Source organism: Mytilus californianus, unplaced genomic scaffold (genome assembly GCF_021869535.1).
Source record: "Mytilus californianus isolate M0D057914Y unplaced genomic scaffold, xbMytCali1.0.p SCAF_15, whole genome shotgun sequence".
Classification (NCBI taxonomy): domain Eukaryota; kingdom Metazoa; phylum Mollusca; class Bivalvia; order Mytilida; family Mytilidae; genus Mytilus; species Mytilus californianus.
The window spans coordinates 30,549,049-30,575,220 of record NW_026262637.1 but is presented as its reverse complement, the minus strand read 5'-3'; the positions used below and the strand labels follow the sequence as shown (position 1 = coordinate 30,575,220).

Genomic DNA, 26,172 nt, shown 5'->3' with positions numbered 1-26,172 from the left:
TACTATCAATATTTTAAATAAATATTACAGTAACCCAATTGATACTTAAAATACTTGTTTGAATATGATTGTTAGTTTTCTTCAACTGATGTCTTCATCCATCTTTTTAGGGCCCTATAACTACATGTATAAGGGGTGTTATAGTAGAACCCCTGATCCATTGCCAATAAATTGTGTTTTCCCTATTACTGAACATGCAGAAGAATAGATACTTATCTTAATTAAATATTGCTTTATGGAAGATTTATCTTGTTAATGTTAAAGATTTTTTTTAAGATGGTTTAATGCATGTTTTAAAATATACATGTATGGCTACAATTATGTAATCAATATTGGTGATGTGGGAATCAACATAGTACTATACATTTAACATTTATATTCCTTAACTTCAATACTGCATCAATGGAAAGATGTTAGATACCTTTTCACATGCGCCTGTCCAGTTGTACATAGCACTTGTAGCAAGACAAGATGATCATGGGTAAGTAATACCAAGTTTTTTAATGCTATATGCATGATATGAAGGTAATTCATGCATGAATATGAATATAATCAGGTAAGTTGGTCCAAAGGGCAAGTATTAGAATTAGATGTGGTATGATTGCCAATAGTAGAACTGCACCAGAGAACAAAATATATCTTTAAAGATGTAAGCAACTGAAGTTCACTGTACGCAGTGTACAGCCTTCAATAATGAGCAAAATTCTTTTTAGCTCACCTGGCCCAAAGGGCCAAGTGAGCTTTTCTCATCACTTGGCGTCCGGCGTCGTCTGTCGTCGTCGTTAACTTTTTACATTTTGAACTTCTTCTAGAGAACCACTGAATGGAATGAAACCAAACATGGCATGAATGTTCCTTATGAGGTGCTGACCAAGTGTTGTTACTTTGTAGCCGATCCATCATCCAAGATGGCCGCCAGCGGGGGACTTAGTTTAACATAGGACCCTATGGGAAATGCATACAAATGACTTCTTTCAGAGAACCACTGAATGGAATGAAACCAAACATGGCATGAATGTTCCTTATGAGGTGCTGACCATGTGTTGTTACTTTGTAGCCGATCCATCATCCAAGATGGCCACCAGCGGGGAACTTAGTTTAACATAGGACCCTACGGGAAATACATACAAATGTCTTCTTTTAGTGAACCAGTGAATGGAATGAAACCAAACATGGCATGAATGTTCCTTATGAGGTGCTGACCAAGTTGTATTGTAATAAACGAATAAAACTCTATACTTTGCGTTGTGTTACTTTTATGATCAAAATCTATATCGAAGGCCCCATACAAAGGTACAAATTAACATCATAAACATAAGACGTAAATACGGGAAACATAAAGTTAACATTCTCAACATACTGGGGGGCCGCAAAAGTATATCTTTGTATAAAATTGAAATATTTCTTGAACTGTCCATATATGAAACGAAAAAATATGTTTTAAAATATGATGGGCAATTACTGTCTCTAGAAATCACTATGATAAAATGAAAAATTAGCAGTCTCTATAACGATTTTAAAATCGGACACAAAATTAATGTCTAAGATATTGTCCAAGTTTTAATGTTCTCCTTTGCACGCATAGCTGCCTTTCGCATAGGCACTGTTCTTCTGGTATCAACTTCATTCGTCTCATCTGCTTTATTTGGTAGTTCCTCTTCGTTGATCTCTAGTGGATAAAGTTTGACGATTGGGCGAGTCGTACGGCCACTGTTTGTTCTGATAGTTGCAGATCTGATTAAACCATCATTTCCAACAACTAATTCTTCAACAATTGCTATTTTTCACCGATTTCGAGGTTTGTCGTCATGAACTTGTACAATATCTCCGACCCGGATGTTGATTTTGTTGTCTCCACTCTTTTTATGAAACTCTCTAAGTGCTGTTAAATATTCGGACTTCCAACGGTTCCAAAATTGTTCAATTATAAACGAAAGTCTTTGTGCACGCTTTGAAGCATCAGACGTGTTCATTACGTAAGTTTCATCAATATTATCTATCTCAATTCTCGGATATGGTACAGATGTAATACGACGACCATATAGTAGGTGGGCCGGTGTTAATTGTTCACTGTCATCAATGTCTGTAGATACATAAGTCAATGGTCGATCATTTAAAATCTTTTCAATTTCGGCAATTAACGTTTGCAGTGTCTCCATGTTAATCAATGCACGTCCAAGTATTTTCTTTAAATTCGTTTTAGTTAATGCAATAAGTCTCTCCCACCATCCTCCGAACCACGGGGCTCGGCTAGGGATAAATCTCCACTCGACTCCATGCGTAGATAATGTCTCTTTGATCTTCTGGGATTCACACAGTTGTTTAATCTCTTGTGATGCTGAAATAAAAGATGTAGCGTTGTCTGACATCATAACATGTGGTAAGGATTTTTTACAAGTAAATCTTCTGAATCCTAACAAAAATGATTCTTCTGTCATGTCGGGTACAACCTCTAAATGAACGGCTCTTGTCGATGCACAGGTAAATAAACATATGTATGCTTTAATGAATGTTCCGTTCTTTTCCTTAATATGAAGAGCTCCAGAAAAATCTACACCAGTGACGGTAAACGGTGGGGCTTCTTGAAGTCGTATTTTATGTAACGGAGGAGGGTCTGGTGCCCTGTATGGTTTTCCTATAACTCTTTTACATGTTGTACATCTATATAGTAATTTGCGCGTAAATTGACGCAACGACGGAATCCAAAATGTTTGACGAACTTGTGTAACCGTGGCATTAACTCCAGAATGTAAAACTAGTTCGTGTGAGTTTAATACAATAAGTTCCGATAATCGGTGATTTGGCGGTAAAAGGTAAGGGTGTTTTGCCGATTCGGGTATTGGCGCATTATGAATTCTTCCTTTGCATCTCATTAAATCGTTGTTATCTAAATATAACTGAAGTTGTTGAAGTCGTGGCAATTTAGTTTTCTGTATCTGTTTTAGCTTTAGTGCGCGAACTTCATCTTGGTATGCTATCGCTTGACAACATCGTATCCATAATATTGTTGATTGCTGTAGTTCATCTGGTGTCATTGCTTCAACGTTTCTAAAAGATTTGACTGTTCTACAATTGTGAATAAATCGATGGACAAAGGCTGACACTCGCAAAAGTTTCTTGTATGATCCATAATTGTTAATATCTATAATTCTGTCTATTCCATACTGAATATCATTTTCGCAAGTTTTGCTCTCTTCATCGTCTAATGGTTCTTTGTCGTCGTCGGTAAATACGGATAAAGCTGTATTTATCTCTATAAATGTTTTCGGGTGTTTTGATTTATCACCTATCCAAATCGGTCCTTTTCTCCATAACGTGCTTTCCTTGAACTGTTTCGTAGTCATACCACGTGATAGTAAATCAGCAGGGTTGTAATTTGTCGGGCAATACTTCCATTCACAGTTGTCTGTTAATTTCTTAATTTCATTGATTCTATTTGAAACGAAACGTTTTAATGTTTTGGTAGTCTTTATCCACTGTAATACGATTTGACTATCTGACCATAGTGTAATATTTGAACATTTTAATGTAGTTTGAAGATGACATGCTAAACGGGCTCCTATTACTGCAGCCATTAACTCTAGTTGTGGTAAAGTAAGTTTTTTAAGAGGCGCCACTCTTGTTTTTGCCATTACCAGTGAAGTGTCCTTTTCGTTGTTTAAATACGCAACTGCTCCGTAAGCTTTCATACTTGCGTCCACAAATACATGCAGTACTTTTTGCGATGACTCGCTACTCTCATCAAAATAGTGCCTAGAAAAAGTGGTTTCTGTAGCGGTTTCTATGTCTTGAGCTAAACGGGTCCATTCTGATAGTAACGCATGTGGTAAAATCTCGTCCCAGTCGTAACCTCCTTTCCATAAGTCTTGTATAAGTATCTTAGCTCTAATGCTTACTGGACTCAATAATCCAAGCGGGTCGTATATTTTAGATGATTCCTTCAAAATTTCACGTTTTGTAATACTTTTTTCATCTCCTTGTGCTGGTACGACTGTCCGTTTTGAATACGTAAGTTCATCATTTTCAACGTTCCAGCGCATTCCTAGGATCTTTGTCTGTTTGTCGGTGTCTAATACATCCTCTTTGGCGGCTTGCTGACAAAGTTGTCCATTATTCGAAGTCCATGATCGAAGGTTAAATCCAGCTTTTAGCATCAGTTGTCTTGCTTCTGTGAAGTAATTGATGGCTTCTTTTTCATCAGTAACGCTTGATAAAATGTTATCAACATAAAGGTCTCGCTCAAGTATTTTCGCTGTTGCGGATCCTTCTTTTTGCAGATGTTTAAGTAAAACCAACGGGGGACTTAGTTTAACATAGGACCCTATGGGAAATACATACAAATGTCTTCTCTTAGAGAACCAGTGAATAGAATGAAACCAAACATGGCATGAATGTTCCTTATAAGGTGCTGACCAAGTGTTGTTACTTTGCAGCCGATCCATCATCCAAGATGGCCACCAGTGGGGGACTTAGTTTAACATAGGACCCTACGGGAAATACATACAAAATGTCTTCTTTTAGAGAACCACTGAATGAAATGGAACCAAACATGGCATGAATGTTCCTTATGAGGTGTTGACCAAGTGTTGTTTCTTTTCAGCCGATCCATCATCCAAGATGGCTGCCAGTGGGGGACTTAGTTTAACATAGGACCCTACGGGAAATACATACAAATGTCTTCTTTTAGAGAACCACTGAATTGAATGAAACCAAACATGGCATGAATGTTCCTAATGAGGTGCTGACCAAGTGTTGTTACTTTGTAGTCGGTCCATCATCCAAGATGGCCGACAGCGGGGACTTAGTTTAACATAGGACCCTACGGGAAATACATACAAATGTCTTCTTTTAGAGAACCACTGAATGGAATGGAACCAAACATGGCATGAATGTTCCTTATGAGGTGCTGACCAAGTGTTGTTACTTTGCAGTGGATCCATCATCCAAGATGGCCGCTAGGGGGGGGGGGGCTTAGTCTAACATAGGACCCTATTGGAAATACATACAAATGTCTTCTTTTAGAGTACCACTGAATGGAATGAAACCAAACATGGCATGAATGTTCCTTATGAGGTGCTGACCAAGTGTTGCTACTTTGTTGCCGATTTACTGTTCAAGATGGCCACCAGGATATTTTATTAAATAACGGGACCAATATTAATCCAAATTTGGCCTCAATCATTATTTGGGTATCTGTTATGATTTTTATCTATCTTTACATGATTTCTAAAACCAAAGTAGAGTCAGGTGAGGGACACAGGCTCTTGAGAGCCTCTAGTTTGGTATAGTCAGCTATAAAAGTATCAATCAGGAAACATCCGACTGTCATAAACAGTCTTGAGAAAAAAATGACCTTGTGCAATGTCATACTATTAGTATGTACATAAAGTGTTGACAAGATGTAGGATCATAAATTTTCATACATGTAACTATAGCAATACATATTTAGTTACGGTATATTTAAATTTAACAGAAACAAAATGAATGTAAATACCAATTAAAACTATTTTGAAAAATTTTATGACAGTGTTTATAATAGATAACATTTAAAAAGAAGTTTATTCAAAGGGTCAAAGAGTTTACATGGATCTTTTCTAAATTTATGGGCTCTATTAACAACATCACCCTTAAATTTTAGACATAACATCCCTTTTGTAATAAGAATTCTACAACTTTAAGTACAGCCAATTTCCTTGTATCTATAATAGAATATGAGGGGCAGGGGGGATAGCACATTTGTGATCACTCAACCCTCCAATTACCTAGGACAGTGATGTAAAAAATTCTCCCAGACTAAAGTATCTAAGTGTAAAGACCTTATAAACAGTGTGAAAAAGTAAGCTCTTGTGCAATGCCAAAATATAAGTACATATATAGTATCTACAGGATGTAGGACCACATGTTTTCATAACTGTATAGCAACATATATGCATAGTTCTGTTTATTCACAGTATCACATGTACATAAATATTGCAAATTTTTATGCTGCCTCGCTAGTCATCCAAATTTTATGAAACTCATACTAAATGCTAAGAACCAATACTCGCAGTCAAAGTCTGAACTTGGGCTGTGAGTCACTTATCATTCTAGAGTAATGCCCCTATATAACTCAGAAAATTGCATATTTTATCGTTTCCTCACCCTTACTTAAGTTTGCCTCATGCAAATTTTATGAAACTCTTACACAATGCTAAGAATCACAAAGTCTGAATTTCGGCAGTGAGTCACTTACTGTTCTAGAGTTCTTTATAATTTTAAAAATTGCAAATTTTTTTGATTCTGCACTAATTTAAGTCTGCCTCATGCAAATTTTATGAAACTCATACACAATGCTATGAACCAAAACTCGCAGACAGAGTTCAATTTTGGTCAGCGAGTCATTTTACTGTTCTACTCTAGAGTTATCCCCCTTTATAACTTGGAAAATGGCAATTGTTTTTGTTTCCACACTCTAACTAGCAGTGGCATCATATGCTCTCAAAGAGTATTTTCAAGTATTATAAGCAAGCTTTTGCAGGGGTATTTTTGTCCCTACACACTTTCTTCTTTTATTTTATGTATTATTTATAATGTTGTTTTGGTGATGTAGAATTTTGTGTGGTACATAGTTAATGAATTGTGAGAGTGTCAAGGAAGAATAGTTATTGTATTAATTGAACTCACTCTCTTGAAATAAAGATAACTGTTATTATTATTAACCATTGTTAGTCTTCTGTAGTAGCAAGCACTTGTTGACCTGGCTTTCCAAATTATGTTCTGTTTTATGTTTACTTGATTATTTTTCATTCTGTGTGTACATGTAGGAGGACAGTGCAGGTTTTTCATTGTGTGTTTTACTTTCATGGCAATATGATCAAGATAGGCAACATTTGAGGCTTGTGCTCTGATTAATCTTTTTTACACACAACACATTATATATATGTACCATGTCAGGCTATCTGTACCATGTTATAATGGTTGTTGTTTGTCTTTGTTTGTACATGTATCATGTTTGTCTATTTTCTCCGAAAAGTAATAATAAGGAGATATGGGCTATATGTCAATGAGATATCAACCCAATGACACAAATAACCGAAAGACGAAAGAAAAATTTATCCTGGATATGTACATGTATGATGATGGAGATGATTAGAGATATGAAATTTTAAATATAATTCAAAAGTAACTTTATACCACATCAGTTGTAATAGTGGAGCTAGATTTATATGATTTTCTGGTTTAACTGGTCAAGGTTATTAGAAATTTATATGATTTTATGGTTTAAATGGTCAAGGTTATATAAGAAATTTATATGATTTACTGGTTTAACTGGTCAAGGTAATAAGAATTTATATGATTTTCTTGTATAACTGGTCAAGGTTATATAAGAAATTTATATGATTTTGTACATTTAGTTTAACTGGTCATGATTGTAAGAAATTTATATGATTTTCTAGTTTAACTGGTCATGGTTATAAGAAATTTCTATGATTTTCTGGTTTAACTGGTCAAGTTTATAAGAGATTTCTATGATTTTCTGGTTTATCTGGTCAAGGTTATAAGAAATTTCTGTGATTTTCTGGTTTATCTGGTCAAGGTTATAAGATTGGAAAACTGATGTTATGTCTTATGAATTGACATTCAGATTCGATGCAGTCTTTAATGACAAAGTGTTTCATGCTGTGTGTATTGATCTTTTATCCTACACTTACTATAGTAATTATAAACCAGCTGTTGATTATTATGAGTTGCTAGACGTTTTTGTTTACATTTAAAGGTAAAATGTATTATAGGTACACTTGGTAACATATCAGTTTACAAGTACATGTAAAAAACAGTTAAATACGCATTTAAAAAAAAAATTGTACAGAATGAGGAAATTTACAATTTGACTGTAAAACTACTACAAGTGATTTCAGTGTCACTTATTAAGTTATGGGATAAAAATTGAAATGGTATCATAATTTGAAACCACTTCTTTTAAATCACTTAAATAATTAATTTTAGAAGTAAAGTTATAAATACTGGTAAGTGATCTTAACACTTTTCTTGATTTTTCCTCATGCCTAATCTTTTTACATCTCAAAAAAGGATTACATTGAAAAAATAACATGTTGAAAGGTTTTGATCTTTATATTTATTGTTTTTTTTATATGTTTATTTGAATTAAGCATAAGGCAATCTGAAGCCAAACTGATGAGTATGTGTTAATCCATGTTACTATAAATTACCAATTATTAGGGCTGGACATCTTTTGTGGTTGACAGGTTATGGTAAGTTTGAACATCAAGTAAATCTTACACTACAATAAATTGATTATCCAGGAAATATCCCATGGAGTTAATTGTTCATAGTTGGTTAGAGTCTTCATTCATCATTATTGGCTGGTTTTATGGGGAACAGATTTAAATAAAGCTTTAAAGTTAGTTCAAAGTATGGCCATATCTACAAATCCTGTCTTTTCTATTTTTCGAGTAACACTTGGAATGAATTGATAAAAGTTACTTTAAAGTATGGCCATATCTACAAATCCTGTTTTTTCTATTTTTGGGGTAACACTTGAAATGAATGGATAAAAGTTAGTTCAAAGTATGGCCATATCTACAAATCCTGTCTTTTCCATTTTTGGGATTACACTTGGAGTGAATGGATGATTGTATGAGTGTTTAACCCTAATGAGGTGTAATTTGAAAAAAAAACCCAAATCTATAGCTTAATAGTCTGGATGAAAAACCATATAAAAGTTGTAAGTCCTGTTCCCTGTATATCTTTAGTTTGGAGTTAATTGATGATTATTGATTTATGTGTTCTTCCCAAAACCAGATAGTTGTGAGGGTTTACAACTCTCAGAAGATGTCTATAAACTGAACAATTTGGATTTCAAGCTTTTCAAAAGGTCAAGATTACAAACTTAATTGGTCTCCATCTAAGAATTATTGCAGTTATATGAAAGTTTAGTCTATTCTGTTACCAATATTTAAAAACAAAAATATTCTAAAAATAGGAATGGATTGATGGCACATGATAGTCTGAGATATGTATTTACCTGATTAAAATGTACATCAGGTATTTCGTGGAAAATATTATATGGTGTTATTTGTTTTTCAGATTATTTATTTTTAGTGTGAATAAATTCCCAAATCCTTCTATAGATGACCTAGATATAGATAAAGTTGTACCTGTAGATGCAGACTTAAGGACAGTTTCAGGTAATATTATAATGTATCTCAGAAACAATATTGAGATTGTATGGCAAGATAGTGTTATACTATAACAATAGTTTTCAACTTGACAGAATGCCACATAAAATGCTGTAAATAAATCAAAATTCCCCCCCAAAACAGCTTGTTAACTATGCACTACAACTAGTAATACTGTAAATTCAGAAAATGATTTTGCAAAGTTTTTATTATTGCGAAATTGCCATAGGATAGATTTTTTAGAAATGAAAGCTTGTATTTTGAATTTTGACAGCATTACTTTTATGCAACATTTCCTGGTATTGCAAAAATTTATCTTGAATTTTTATCAGTTGGACAACAATCCCAATAATAAATGCACGTAACAATCTATGAATTTAAGGTTATAGAGCACAACATGTTTTGTAATCTTTCATTAGAGAGTTAAAGGTATGTTGGTCATGTTGGATAATTTACAGTGTCCGTGATGCATATTTTTTTAGACAGACTGGGTTTTATCTAAACTTAATTATCAAAAGTACACTGCTTAAAATGTCATTCTTTTAACTGTCACTAATGTTCTTTAACTATAAGCTACACAAATGCGTTTTATTTCTGAATTTTTTTTTTTGCCATAGCAAGTTCTTAGCTTTTGTTATATCCTTGAAAGAAAACCACTTCAAATCAACTGATGATCAAGCTATTTATTGTACAGAAAAGCTATTGTTTCAGACTTAACATGAAACCTGAAAATTGGTTCTCTGTTTTAACTCTTTAATAATTACATAATTATTTTTCAGAGGTTCCAGACATTAGCCAACAGAAAGGTACAGTAGAAAATGAGTATTATTTTGATTAGTACATTTTAAATGTTGATTAAGGATAAATTTGTTATCAAATGAAAATGTATCAGTTTTTAATTTGTTTGTGATAATAATTGAGATGTGTATAATTTCTCACTTTAGCTATGAAACACTGATTTACTGAAAAGAGGACCCCTGAAATTGAAAAAAAATATTGAAATTGAATTTCAAAAGTATGTAAAGTTTATTGATAAATGAACAGGTACATATAATCTGGTCAATTTAGTGCAGAAAAGTCATTTGTGCTGACACCATAAACATTGAAATTGACATATTTGACCAAATATGGCAATTTTGCACATAGTTTTAGACTAAATAGATTGAGCAAAGCCTTTACCCAAAAAGATATTTTTCACACATTGACATGTTTTTAAATGCATTTTGTAGCAAAATATAATAATAAAAATTTATTCTTTTAGAATTTTTTGTCTTGCATTTGAAATCCAAATTTATAAATGCACAGCTTGTACTACCAGACCACACATCAACAGCAGCATTTCTGGAAGAATTAAGTAGAGCTCAATCAGGTAAATGAAGGGCATGGATTTGTCATTTTATTTTATATTAATTTGTGGTCAGAAAATAAACCAAACAATCCAATCCACTCAAGCATGCCAATCCATCAGCTAAAAACTGTCACATGCTTATAAATGTAGGTTTATTGCTTTGAACAGGCAAAATTATTTTATGAATTTGAAATGAAAAATGAAGTTTGCAGTCCATTTCAACTTATGCCAATTAAGAAATTACTTTTAAGTTTACCTATTTTATTGTAAATGACTTATTTAAGGTGTGAAATCAAGCATATTAAAGATTAAGACTATAAATTATACATTTACAAACTACATTTTGTCATTGCAGAATACGAGACATAAGGATCATGTTTCGTTGATTGATGTTAAATTTCATGACACATTTCATTCAGTAATGATTATTAAAACAATATACATTTCAATGTGTAAATTCCTATTATTTCTCACACAAAGGACAATTGTTTTTTTGTTCTATCATACTGTCTAGAATAAGTTCCATTTTTTTTCATCAGAGTATTCTCTGTCACAATTATCAAACAAAACAAGTAATTAATTTTTAATCAATAATACAGTCCCTTATATTATTTCAGTGTTTCTTCTAGAGGTTTACTGTCATCAGTAATTTTGTGGCTGGTTTAAGAGGAATTTTTCAAACACAACTCTATATGAGTTGTGAAAAGTTTTTTGGCATTTATATAATTTTATCATAAAAACATGACACATGTGGTCTCAATCTTTTATGCTGTTATATTACACTCACAATTAGAAAGTCACTCATAATGAATATTTTCATAATCAAAAGCTAAAATTTCTAAAAACCTTAATGGTACAGTGTTTAGATATGGCTGCTCTACAATATATTTACAAGCTTTGACGAATATCAAGATAGTAGTATATTTATTGTATGTTTTGTATTGATTGTTCAATTTCAGTGTATTCTAACATAGTAGCATTTGGTAATCCTCCATCTTTTGCTTGGTTAGAGAATTACAATAGACAAAACGACAATCCATTTGCCAAGGATGTGTTTGATCCTTTTGTAAAAAATAACCAAGTGAAAAAGGCAGAAGGTTTGTCGATGTTGTGGTGTGTGTAGTCACTCTGGCTTCTACTAATTAGAGTTATTGCCCTTTACTTTTTTCTTGGTAGTCTGGCTTTTATATTATCATGCATCTATAGGGTTATTCCATGTTTACTAAAATAATTGATAAAGTTGTATTTAAATAAGCAGTTTTCATATATCATTCAGTATATATATATATATATATATATATATGGCCATGATCACTGTTCAAATTATTGCATGTTGTAAAAAAAAGTCTGACATCATGAATGATTTTTTTTAAGTTTTAGTTATGTACATTTATTAGGTTAACACCAGCAAAATGAATGGTACTAACTTCACTTTTGTTGTTGTATGCAATAATATATATTCACTTAATCAAAGTTTACATCAAGATTTATTGTCTCAAACTGATAAGAATTGGTACAAAATTACAAAGAGTTCTTGGTTTATGAATTGCCTTTTTCTAAAAAAAAATTGTTCATCAGTTTTTAGCTGTTAAGTTATAGCCTGATTTTATTCTTGCTTCCAGTACATTTTTATCTGTTTAACTCATGTGGCAGTATCATGCTGGAAATATTATTTTTCAATGACTTTAGATACAGCTCAAACTTTTTTAACTTTAGTTTTTGCGATGAAAAAATCTGTCTTTTTTTCACTTTTACTGTTAAGGACATGTGATCCTTGATAGATTAGAAAATAGGCACAGAATGTGGTAGGTCAGACAAACCTGAAAGTGCCCTACATTAGAATTAATTTTCATTTGAACTAGCTGCCCTTTCAAGTTCAACAATGGTAACCTCCAAAATTCACTTTCTGTTAATGATTCATATATTTAAAAAAAAATGATATCCAATTATTTTGTTCATTTAAAGAGATTTCAATGAAATGCTGTGTGATACAAAAATGAATGAATTCTCGTTCATTTGACATATGTTTGAAGGAAAATTTAGACAATACACAGTATTTTCAATCATTTGCCTCATATATAATCATAAAAAGTCCATAACTGAAAACTATTTTAGGTTTAAACCTACCTAGTTTAATCTTATTAATATTTTTAATATTTAGTTGCAACATTGCAAAGTGAGAAAAGCATGACCAGGTATTTTAGAGGTAATAAACCTTAACCATTGTGGGCAACATGAGGTTTTTAAGCTTCCTTCAAGCTTTAGTTTATAAATGCTATAATATATTCCTTAAATATTGAATATCTTACATAACTATTTCATTAAATATTTTTACATTTCCTAATCAGTTCGCTTCCCTTTTTTACTGCATTTTTTTTACTAGAAAAAATTTGGAGATCATTCTGTTTGCAATTTAACCAGCATAAATCAATCTTCTTTTTACATTGATAAAAATGCTTATGCATTAGTTTTGACTTATTTTGCAATGTTACTGTACACATTTCTGTATGGAGTTGGTAATATCTGATGAATGTATAAAATATAGGAGGAAAGAAGCATGGATACAGTATTATTTTTTAGTCAAGCTAATTTGGAATAACCCTATGCAAGCTAATTTATTAATACTATTTATAATGGTGTCAGTCTTAGTTATTTTTTAGAATTCTTATTAATATAGATAGATTTTGTCTGCAAACTTGGAAATTGCTAATTGCTATAGTATATAGCAGGATTTGAAAAAGGAAAAATGTGTGCATACTAATTCTTGATGTTGAGAGACAAGAGTGCCACACTCTCAGTATGATAAAAAAAAAATCGACTCTTTTTAAAGGTCCAGGGTGACTCTACCAAAAGCAAATTTCTGAGCCTGCACAACTTGCCATAATTTTCTGGTTGTTCTCAAAACTTCCCTATCTTTGGGAATTACCCACTTTTCAGAACCTCTCAGACTAATTTACTGTATAATTTTTTCTAGTTCTGTTCATGCATGAAATATTTCCACCTCTCATCACTTATGGCCAACGGATCACAACCAAACTTTTACAAATTCATCCCTGTTTAGTGTAGTAATGCATACTGAAATATTTTTCTTAAATTGATATAATAGTGATGATCCAATCAGCAATTATAATAAAAAAAATGATCGATTATTTAAAAATATTGATTAATTGATTATAATTTCTAATAATCAATAAGAGTAAAGAAATTCACAAAAGTTTATTTTTTTAACCAAAACTTTCACACCTACCTGTAAATGTAAGGAATGCCTTAAAACACCAATAAAAAATATACACACTTTTTTGGTGAGTAATTCAATATTTCAGTACTGTATGTGACATGTAAATTATTACATTAAGGAAAAGTGTGTCACTAAATTCCTACTTTATTTGCATATAAGCGAAAAATTGAAAACTGAATCAGAGCATGCTGTCCAATTATTCTGAATAATCAATTCTAATCTATCAGGCAATTCCCAGTGCTAATTTTTCAGAGATCAGACATCAATTCAGATGGTCTTATTGTACCATGCCTAAATTCACAGTGTTATGATATATTATAAAGTTTTATTTTAGTAAAAGTGTTTAACTTTAGATCTGACATCTTTTTCATGGAAATCTTCGTCTTACTAAACAAATGTTATTGTTTTGCCATTTGCTGTTGCAATATTAACATCTTTTGTGTTGTTGTAATTTATTGAATTGTTTTAACCCTTATTTTCAGAATGCAGATCTTGTTTAGCACATACTAATACCTTTTCACCTAAAGCATATACCTACAGCTCAATATTTAATGTTGTTTCAGGTAATCATTGGAATGGAGTAATGTCCTTTCCTAAACAGTTACATTCCTTTCATACAAATATTACAATTTATTTAAAAATTTAAAGATGTTGTTGACTGTTTTGTTTCAATTATTTTTAGCATGAGACATGAGATTGATTAATGTTTTTAAGTTGATATAAGTTAACAGCTGTGATGTGATACATTTTCCAATGAAAAAAAATTCCACTAAACTATATAAATAGTACAACTTATTCTTTAAGAATTTAAGCTGTATTTTAGTTTTGCTGTTTAAAAATAGTCTTTCATAATTTGTGAAGAATATTAATCTATTTATTGATATCTCATTTTGATACAAATATTAAATTTTTCACACAATTTTGTCTGTTTTTGGTGTTGATGAACTATTAGCATTAGATTCTTTCATCATGAGAACATTCTTTGTTTATTTCATCTTCTTTTTTTAATGTGTTGATTTTTTAAAGTTTTCGGAGATTGCATTCTATATTCTATATTCTTTAGTTAACTACAAATTGCACTTCTTCTGTTCCAAAGAAATACTGGTACCTATTTAAAACAAGAAATACTGGTACCTATTTAAAACGAGTCTAAAAGCAGAACAGTGTGAACATTTCTTTTCATATTTAGCCATGGATATGTTTAAACAATAAAATAAATTATATGTTATATCTTTGTAATGGTTATAGACGCTTGAAGTTCATTTTTACCATTGGCTTTTGAACTGCTGTTGTGCAAGTGAGTGTACTTCTGATAGTTTGAAAAAATATTGAAGAAAACTGAATTGTAGATTTAAACTGAAGTCTTCTTTACACACTTCCAGGCTATATGTATTCTTTACTGTAAATTCAGAAATTATTTCCAGATTTTAAATAATACAAATAATGCGACTGGGTGAGTATTGCAATAATAAGAACTTGAATTCTGACATCCCATACATATACATGTATGCAGATTTTCTTGAAATCGCAATAATTAATCCTGCATTTTTGCCCTTTTTTTTTTAAATCGCAATAATAATTTCACACAATAATTGCTGAATTTACAGTTTGTGACAAATGTTTTTGTAATTAGTTTTAAAGTTATACGGAATAGGCTAGATCGATAAAGACCTATCACAAATTTTGAATTCAATTGTAAAACTTTTTACTACTTTATATCTGTTCAAGACAAATGTATAGTGTTCTGTGAAACTTTTTATATTTCCTTTATGTTTTATGTTCAAGTTACATAGAAAAAAATAGTTGAAAGCTACATACGTCCAAGGCATTCCTGATACATTTTTCTTGTGAAATTGCTTTTTAAAAATGTATAAGCATATTTCAAATAAAACCATGTTTGTGAAATGTGTTATTGACTCCTTTTTAGCACTGACAAAGCCTCATAGTTTACCAGTAGCGCCACCTAGGAGGATGAGAGCTGTAATTATTAGAAATGGACAGAGTTTGCCTCCTCCTGTACCGGAGAGACCAAGGAACATGAAAGAGCCAATGTCACAGAGAATTACAGACCTGTCCGAGTTAGATCCTCTGAGAAAGACGGCCAGTAAACAGTCCTTAGATGAGTTAGATCTTGATGAGTATGTTATTTTTAATTCTAGGGGCACCTCTCCCATTTAGTTTTGAAGGGTCATGATCTGGTGGAATAAAAAAAAAAACTAGGGTTAAAACAATTTCAACCAATAAATAAACTCATCATAGATACAAGGATTGAAAATTTTGTACGCTGGACACGTGTTTTGTCTACAAAAGACTCATCAGTGACGCTCGAATCAAAAAAGTTAAAAAGGCCAAATAAAGTACGAAGTTGGAGAGCATTGAGGACCCAAAATTCCTAAAAGTTTTGCCAAATACAGCTAAGGTAATCTATTCCTTGGGTAGAAAAGCCTTAGCATTTCGGAAATCCAAAGTTTTGTAAACAGTTAATTTATAGTTATGACCATATCAATGATAATTCATGTCAACACAGAAGTGCTGACTACTGTGCTGGTGATACCCTCGGGAAGAAAAACTCCACCAGCAGTGGCATCGACCCAGTGGTTGTAAATAAACACATCATAGATTGAAATTTTGTACGCCAAACACACGTTTCGTCTACAAAAGACTCATCAGTGACGCTCGATCCAAAAAAGTTAAAAAGGCCAAATAAAGTATGAAGTTGAGGAACATTGTGGACCCAAAATAAAACTAGACTGAAACTACTAAACTATTTTACAAAGCTAACAAATATGATTGGTTAAATATCTTCTTCATTTTAAGAATTTCATTTTGTATTTTAATCAATTAACTTCTGATCTTTTCATTCTTATTATCTCTTTTTGCAAGTTTTGATTAACCAGATAAGTCGTTTTCTTTTAAATATTATCAATGATATTATAAATGTATTATAACCATATGTAATTTGTTCATCAGTATGACCATATGACTTCCTGTAATGAACAGGTTGATGATTAAATATTCTGTAACAGCTGTTTAAGAAAATACAACTTCAAAATATACCTGGTCAGACAAGGTGATATAAGGTCATGAACAAATCCAAAAACATACAGGTCAAATGTTTTAAGGGAATACAGTGATAACAATATATAATTAGAAGGGAACAATATATATAGCTATGGATTGGAGTAATTTGATTTTACCTGGTCAGGTATATATAAAAAATTCATGAAACACATGTTTTATGAAGCACTTACCACTTTATTTAGAAAGATACATTTGACACTGTTGTATTGGTAATTTTTTACTTTATTTCGATAGCTTCACTGGAAGTAGTGAATTTCCAGATGTCCAGAAAATGTTGGGACTTGGTTCCTCAGAATTCTCAACTGAATCTGGTGGTAAACCAGTGACTGCTAGAGAGACAATAGTCAAACATATGATGAATGACAGGGAGGTTGAGTTTACAGATATATCAAAATTAAAGTAAGTTTATACAGAATATTTTTAAATTATATTTCTGAATAGCATTTTCTATTTCTGATTTTAACTTTTACTATAGCAATAACCCCATTAATAGTCATGATAGCCTTAAGTCTTTTGTAGAAGTCTGTGTTTACCTACTATGTAGACCAATAAAGTCCATTCCTAAATTTGTTAGACACATCTTCAAAGTACATATAATCATTTACCAAAACAATGTTCTACAGCTTTAAAGATTAAGTTTTTCATTGAGCATTCTACTCGATAAAAAGTTACCATAGTAGAGGTCTGTCCATTGAATTATGACAACCTCAATTACTGTAAATTAATATTTACAGAAACTTTTTTTATCATTTAGATAATTTTCTTGTAGAGATATTCTTTTCCAGTATTCATAGTTTTGTTATTCGAAAGATTACAGGGTCTTATCTGAATTATCTATTTTTTAGAATATTTGTTGGAACTTGGAATACAAATGGCCAGTCCCCGCCCATATCGATAGCTCAGTGGTTACAAGTAGACCCAGAACCTCCAGATATTTATGCTATAGGGTAAGAAAATATAAAAAGCATCTTTAGAATAGAAAACAGTTATAGAAAACATACATTGAACATAAAAAATGAGGCTGCATTGTATACATAAATGTTACTTTTTTCATTTAATGATTATACCTCTGCTCCAACTTAGTGGGCAAATACTTATTTATCTCTGTCTATATGTCAGTCAGTCAGTCCATCTGTCCATAACACAGTTTTGATGCAATTTTCTAAGGAACTAATGAACAGATCTTAATATTACATACCAATCTTCATATTGGTAAGCTATAAACTGTGAAACTTTTTCAGGTCTGTCACTTATCTACTTCCTGTTTGCCAGATACATGTTCATTACATTAATGCATATATAAAACAATTTGTTGTATTTTTCTAACAGACGATCTATTTGCATGTGTTCTTAGTGGATTAGTTTTAAGTTTGCTTATTTGGTAGGTGGACCATGAATTCTTTATCACTTATTGTAAACATAGTAACAAACTAGTTATATTTATATTGACAGGTTTCAAGAGCTGGATTTGAGCAATCAAGCACATATATTTAGTGATTCGCCAAAAGAAAGTGAATGGCAACATGCTGTAAAGAATTGTTTACATCCAAAAGGAAGATATAGAAAGGTGATTTTTTTTATTCAGCTTTATAAATTGTTACCTGGGTCACCAGAGTATAAATTCCTACATGTGTCACCAGAGTAAAAATTCTTACATGGGTCACCAGAGTATAAATTCTTACCTGGGTCACCAGAGTATAAATTCTTACATGTGTCATCAGAGTATAAGTTCTTACTGTCATCAGAGTATAAGTTCTTACCTGTGTCATCAGAGTATAAATTCTTACCTGTGTCACCAGAGTATAAATTCTTACCTGTGCCACCATGGTATGAGTTATTACATGTGTCACCAGAGTGTAAATTCTTACCTGTGTCACCAGAGTATAAGTTCTTTCCTGTGTCACCAGAGTATAAATTCTAACCTGTGTCACCAGAGTATAAATTCTTACCTGTGCCAACATGGTATGAGTTATTACATGTGTCACCAGAGTGTAAATTCTTAACTGTGTCACCAGAATATACACTCTTACCTGTGACTCCAGAGTATAAATTCTTACCTTGGTCACCAGAGTATAAATTCTCACCTGTATCACCAGAGTATAAGTTCTTTCCTGTGTCACCAGAGTATAAATTCTTACCTGTGTCACCAGAATATAGATTCTTACCTGTGTCACCAGAGTATACACTCTTACCTGTGTCTCCAGAGTATAAATTCTTACCTGTGTCACCAGAGTATAAATTCTTACCTGTGTCACCAGAGTATAAATTCTAACCTGTGTCACCAGAGTATAAATTCTTACCTGTGTCACCAGAGTATACACTCTTACCTGTGTCTCCAGAGTATAAATTCTTAGCTTGGTCACCAGAGTATAAATTCTCACCTGTATCACCAGAGTATAAGTTCTTACCTGTGTCACCACAGCATGTCAGGCTGAAACACATGGAGTGTACCTTGTTTGTGTCATCCCTAACTCCAACAGATTTCCTTCAACACCATTCAAACTTTGCACAGTCATTGCAAACAGAATGAAGATATATTCCCCTTTTATTTGGATAGATTTGAGTAAATTTTTCTAAAGTTTCCCATGCGTGTAGTCATTTTGCACATTGAATGCTTTAGAAGTTACATAGTTTGTGTCATCTTAAACCCCAACAGTTTACGTTCAACATTATTCAAACTTTGCAAAGTGATTTTGGGACAGAAAAGAATATTTTCTTCCCTCCTAACTTTGAATGCCATAATGCAGTAAACTTAAATCACATTCTACTCCAGAATAGCCATTTTTCTCATATTTAACTAACCTTTGAAATTATGGACAGCTTTAAAACAATATTGTTTGTAGAGGCTGTAATATTACTTGTTATTTACAATTGCAAACAAATATGTGGTCAGTGATACGATTTTCAATACATGTAAAAAATTTAACACCAAAATTATTACACAAATGACATTCTGTATAAATTTTGGGAACAATACAAGCCAAATATTTGCAATAAAATAGGTTTTGAGTACAATACTACATATCTGACTTCAATAAAATGCACAATTAATGGCAAATATAAATTTGCAATCAAATTCAGGTATTTTAAAGCATGCTAAAACTTTGAAATATTTAAACATTCTTATACTAATGATACACTTATAAAATTACATAATAATAAAAATAGTATTGCTTACAGCGTGGTTGGTTGAAATAACAACAAATAATATTTAGACTTCTCAAACAAGAAAACGTGTTCATAATTCACCATGCAAGGGAGATAATTGAAAAAATGTGGCAAACCTCAATAACATTACAGAATAACTTGAGGTTCTTTTTCAACCTATGATTACTGTGTGTCCTATTCTCCTCTGTTGAAAGCTTCAGTGTTGAGTTCTTAAACTTTTTATCAAATTGTTGTGTTTTTGTCTTGTCTACGACCTAAGACATAGAGATTACAATCCGGTGGCAATGACGGCGTAACCTATTTGTATAAAGCTTTATATTTCAGAAGGTAGAAGACCTGGATACTTTATACCTTGTAAGATACCTTTTGTTACAAAGTTTCTGTCTGTCATATGTCCATTGTCCTTGACCTCATTTTCATGCTTCAGTGATTCTCTTATTATGAGTAATAGGATAACTATATTTGGTATATTGGTTCCTTGCAAGGTCAACATGTCCGTCAGGTAGGGTTCAACTGACCTCAATCTCATTTCATGGATCAGTGATCAAGGTTAAAGTTACTTGGTCAAGTCAATATCTCAAATGCTATAAGTAGTAGGGCAACTATATTTGGTGTATGAATGATTGTAAGATGTACATATCGACTGACAGGTTTCATCTGACCTTGACCTAAATTTCATGGTTTATGCATAATGTTTAGTTTTTGTGGTTTGGTCTATGTCTCAGATACTATAAGCAATAGGGCCACTTTAGCTGGTGTATGGAATGATTGTAAGGTGTACATGTACGACTGGCAAGTGTCATCTGATCTTGACCTCATTTTCATGGTTCATTGGATAATGTTTAGTTTTTGTGATTTAGTCTATTTCTCAGATACTATAAGCAATAGGTTAAGTATATTTGTTGTATGGAATCAGTGTTCTCCTTTTTTCACTAAGGTAAGGTGGGTGTTTTGAAAAAACCACTTGCAACCAGGTGTTTTGTTTTTTTTAAACATTTCCAACCGTTTTTTTTTTACTGTGGGTGGGGGTCACAAAAAAAAAGGATTAGTTTTGTATTCACATTTAATGAAATTGAACAAAAATAAATAGATGTAGTCACATAAACTGTCAAATATTCTTCTTTGATTTGATTTTTTTCAATAATTTATCCTTTTTTTCTCTTCTTTTGTTCACTTAAGTTATTTGTTTCTTTGTCCACACTTTTTGATACTATTTATCAAAATATGTCTCTTTCTTAAATTTCCCCAGATTTTAAATGCTTCCTCAAAATTGTGACGATTAGCCATTTAAAGTCCTGTTCATATTTATCTTCGCTTGCGTGCCTTTTCCGTTGTTTTGATGCTTTTTTTTCAATTTCAACGATTCCAATACAACTATCCGTTTTAGTTGACTTATTTTGGCGTCGAATTTTCTTTATCACCATCACCATCTGCCTTTCTCTTCCCCCGATTAATAAAAGAAAACATTGAAATTTGACGATCTGCCATTTTTGTCAATGAAAACAACTCAGCGAGGCGGGATTAGTATTTAAGTTTTTACGGTGCGGAACCGAAAAAAAAATCCTGAATTTGAAAAAAAAGCTGACCATTCCTTAAATGGAAAGGTGGTCAGCTTTTAAAAGAAGGTGGTCGGCACACCCGGCTTAAATGCCGAATGGAAAAATCTGATGGAATAATTGTAAGGTGTACATGTCTGTCTGGTAGGTGTCATTTGTCCTTGACCTCATTTTAATGGTTCATTGGTCAATGATAGATTTTTGTGGCTATGTCAGTTTACCAGTTACTATAAGCAATAGATCAAATAAATTTGGTGTATGGAATGATTGTCAGGTGTACATGGCTGTCTGCCAGGGTTCATATTACAGTGACCTCATTTTCATGGTTCATTGGTCAGTGTTAAAAGATTTTGTGGGTTTGTCTTTTTCTCAGGTACTCCAAGGGATAGGGCCACTATATTTGATGTATGGAATGATTGTTAGGTGCACATGTCTGTCTGGCATGGTTCAACTGACTGTGACTTCATTTTCATGGTTCATTGATACATGTAATGTTATGTTATGTGATACTTGTAGTAAAAACTTCATATTACAGAAATTCAATCATAAGTAAAGTAGGCAAGACATTTTAGCTTGTGCACTCTTGTTTATCAGTTGTATCTCATTTACAGCTACACAATATTCCATTTTTTAAAGGCAGTGCTTTAATGCCTTTCTAGTTGCCGTGTTAATATTTCTTTCCGCGATATCCAACTTATCTACGTGGGGGGTCATTTAGCTCCAAGTAGATCCGGAAAATGTTGATTCTCTCCTCTTCTTATTGTGGTATAAAATGTTTTTTGTCTCATTTCATTTACATTGGGAAATAGAGAAACGATCATTGTGTTTTGTTAGTTTTAAAAACTTTTGATATATTTGTATTTTACATTATAAGCAGTCAACCGATTGACAAACTAGAATTATTTGAATTCCGTGTGGAAAGAGCTCGGGTTAATTTCGAGTGTTTTCTGCAATCTAGATGTTTATAAATCATTTCAGTCGTTGATATAATAATTAAAGGTCGACTGAACATGAATTATATTATACAATTTAAAGCGCATTTCTGTTTATGCACGCGAACCCGTCTAACGTTATTGTTATTTCGCAGTTATATAAAGTAGCAAATTATCGTTCCTGAATAGGTGGCGCCGTTGTAGCCGATCCTGTACTTCAACTTCCGGTTTCTGCACTGTGCAACTATTACAGTTGCATTTTTAATTAACGATGCCAAGTACTTGTTGTTGTGTACCTGGATGTCATTTAAGAGGAGGACATGCATTTCCAAATGACTTAAAAAGAAGGAAAAGTTGGATCAACGCCATGGCCCATACGCAGATTGGACGAGAACACGATGAAATCGTGGAGTCCATCTCAATCAGCTGTTGTTTGCAAGGCACATTTTACTGAAAAAGACTACGTGCAGGAAACTATTCATGGTAAAATTCTATTTTCCTTTTAAAATATATAGTTATATATGTAATCGCCATGCGAATAAACCAAAGTCAGTTTACAACTCAATTATCGTTGTAGAATAAAAGGGGGTGGTTAATTCAAGACGTCATAATTTTTTGGATTACGATTCAATGTGATCTGTTTGAGATTTTTTGGTGCTTGCTACAATTATAATGATTTCTTACAAGAGGTATATCATACTGAGAATTATTTTAGCAGTAATTATGCTTATGTAGTAATGACAGGAATGCATAAGCTATGCCTCATAGACTTTCTTGAAAAATATCAATGACAATGTTAACAGGAACAAAACAATGACATGCTCTCATCTATATTATAGTTATTTAGGTACAAACAATGTATGTTTGTTGCATACGTCTCTCATTGTTTGTCCTTTGGATTTACATAACATACATTTTGATGTACATTGAATCAGGCTAACATAGTTTTATCCAGATTGTAATGAATAAATCTAGTTAATATTTTGCCAGGTTACGAGTACAAAGGAATTATAGTTATCTCGTACCATTGTAACTCGTACCAATGTCAACTCGTACCACTAAACAAAAACTCGTTCCAATGCAAACTCGTACCACTGCTAACTCGTACCACGGTAAATTCATACCATTGTAAACTCGTACCCACTTATTTAAATGCATTCAAATGGTGTTTAATGATGAATATATACTTTAATTTCACTCAATACCTCTTAAGTCTGTAAAATGTATATAATTTGAAATTACAATAACCAATTTGTAGCTAATTTTCCTTGTCTAATTGAAAAGAGAAAACCGTGGCAGATTGGCTTTGTTGTCTCCCTTGAATAGACTCTTTTTTAAACTTTTACTGACAACTATTTGATTTAATTTTTAATCATTCCAAATCAGTAACATTGAATAGATTTGGGTATTTTTCTATTGTTTCTAAAAGGAATTTTATTTAATGAAAGAATTTATTGATTGTGTTTAAAAGGTTTTAAAATTGTTTATGACCAACAGTTAGACAGTATGAAATTTATTTTTATACAATATTCAGCACATTTCAGCAGAATATGACCATGCTTATATGATTATACAAGTTGATTAGTTAAAGATAAAAAAAACCAAGTTGATTAGTTAATAATCAACCAATAATCACACAATCAAAGGAATTTAATATATTTATTAGCATGGTAATTAAGAAATTACATTTGTATTTTTGTCTAAGATTTCATTAAAATCTGGTATAAATTTCAAAGATATTTTAATTTTTTGTATAAAGCTTAAAAAAAAAATAATCATAAAACATTCGTATTTTTGTCTAAGTTTTCATTAAAATCTAGTATAAAATTCAAGTAATTCAACTTTTTTTATTTAGTTTACCAAAAAAAAAAATCATAAAACTTTCGTATTTTTGAATATATTTTTAATGGTACGAGTTTGCAGTGGTACGACTTCCCAGTGGTACGAGTTTACGTTGGTACGAGTTTACAATGGTACGAGTTAACTTGCTTCTGTACAAAGTATGCATTGCTAATGGAAGTTCATTTATTTATCAAAAAACTAATGTTTTATAACCTTTTTCAGGGCACAAACCCACCATACAGAGACTTTAAGTCTACTGCCAATCCCAGCCTATTTTCCTGGACCAAGCAAGAGACTGAATCGTCCTCAAAAAGAAAAATCAGGGCAGTTTCCTGTGAAAACAAAAGAACTAAACTTGATGAATATTGTAGTAGAAATCTAGAGGAAAGTTTTGATTGTAAAGTTGGTTTTCCAGAAGAAGTAATTCATACTGCAGACAGGATTTATGACTGTCCACCACCAACTGCCGAGCTAATGTTGAGCTTCACAGATGGAATTACGCAAACACCATCAATGCCTATATTTTCAGCAGAGAATTTTGAAATGAAGACACGTGACACAGCCATGCATTTTTATACCGGTTTAGAGTTGTATACTAAATTTTTATTTGTTTTGACCACACTTGGTCCAACAGCACATTGTTTGAGATACATATATTTTCAAATTGATAGGGTGTCATTTGAAAATCAGTTTTTTTATGACTTTGATGAAATTGATGCATTATACAACCAACTTTGAACTGTCTAGATTCTAGATTGAAACTAGTGTTAAGAATATTGTGTAAACATGGATTGTTTTTATGTCTAAACAGTGGCGTGAGGCTAACACTTGGCCATTTAGTGGTTTAGTCAGGTATTTTTCGCCATCCAACTTAGAATTAAAGTTTCCTACAACTTGGATTATTATTGACAGCACAGAATATCCTGTGATAAAACCTAAAGCTCCTAGAGCTCAGGCAACCTTTTCATCATATAAAAACAGAAACACTGAAAATACTTGTATGTTCGACACCTGGTGGTTTAGTCAACTATGTCTCTAATGCATATGTTGGTTGTACCAGTGACTGTGAAATAGTTGAAAGATGTAGAATAGTTCAATTATGTGATCCAGGTGACAGTGTGATGGCAGACAAAGGTTTAAATGTGCAAGATTTGTTTGCTCACTTTTTTCAAAAAAAGAAACAGAATTAGTTCCAAAACTCTTATACGGGATAGAAAAGTCTCCAATTAACACGTGCACATAGAGCTAATTATTGGACTTGGCAAAACATACAAAATTCTAATAAATCCTATGAATGGAACTGAAACAAAACTTTCATCTGAAATAACATTTAGTTGTTTTATGTTGTGTAATTTTAGAACTTGTATTGTGCCAAAGGATGCATAAATAAAAGTGACGCAATGAAGTTTGTTCTGATATATATATATAAATATTATTTACAATTACATGCACATGTAAATTGTAATGCATATAAAAATAAGGAGATGTGGTATGATATTCAGTGAGTTTATCGAACCAAAGTGCATAAGAAATGGGTTAAGCAGTTACAGGTGTTACTGTCACCATACAATCTCCAACAATTAGAAAAACTTGTACCGTGTAAATAATTGCAGAGATCTTACAACTAAGTTTTGTTGTCTCACCTTGACTTTGGTGAATTGTTTATATCTGTTGATGTAAATATAAAAAAGAAGATGTGGTATGATTGCCAATGAGACAACTCTCCACAAGAGACCAAATGACACAGAAATTAACAGCTATAGGTCACAGTACGGCCTTCAACAATGAGCAAAGCACATACCGCACAGTGAGCTATAAAAGGCCCCGA

General features: G+C 32.2%; 1 protein-coding gene across 1 annotated transcript in view; it reads left to right on the top strand.

The window, feature by feature from the left end:
* LOC127725849 (inositol polyphosphate 5-phosphatase OCRL-like) overlaps positions 1–26,172 on the top strand; it is a 75,212-nt gene that overhangs the window by 1,163 nt on the left and 47,877 nt on the right. The window contains exons 2-10 of the mRNA XM_052233159.1: positions 396–481; positions 9,088–9,188; positions 9,959–9,985; positions 10,441–10,548; positions 11,487–11,624; positions 15,693–15,903; positions 17,081–17,245; positions 17,692–17,793; positions 18,299–18,413. Coding sequence (XP_052089119.1) covers positions 396–481; positions 9,088–9,188; positions 9,959–9,985; positions 10,441–10,548; positions 11,487–11,624; positions 15,693–15,903; positions 17,081–17,245; positions 17,692–17,793; positions 18,299–18,413 — 1,053 coding nt within the window. The remainder of the gene's footprint in view (positions 1–395; positions 482–9,087; positions 9,189–9,958; positions 9,986–10,440; positions 10,549–11,486; positions 11,625–15,692; positions 15,904–17,080; positions 17,246–17,691; positions 17,794–18,298; positions 18,414–26,172) is intronic.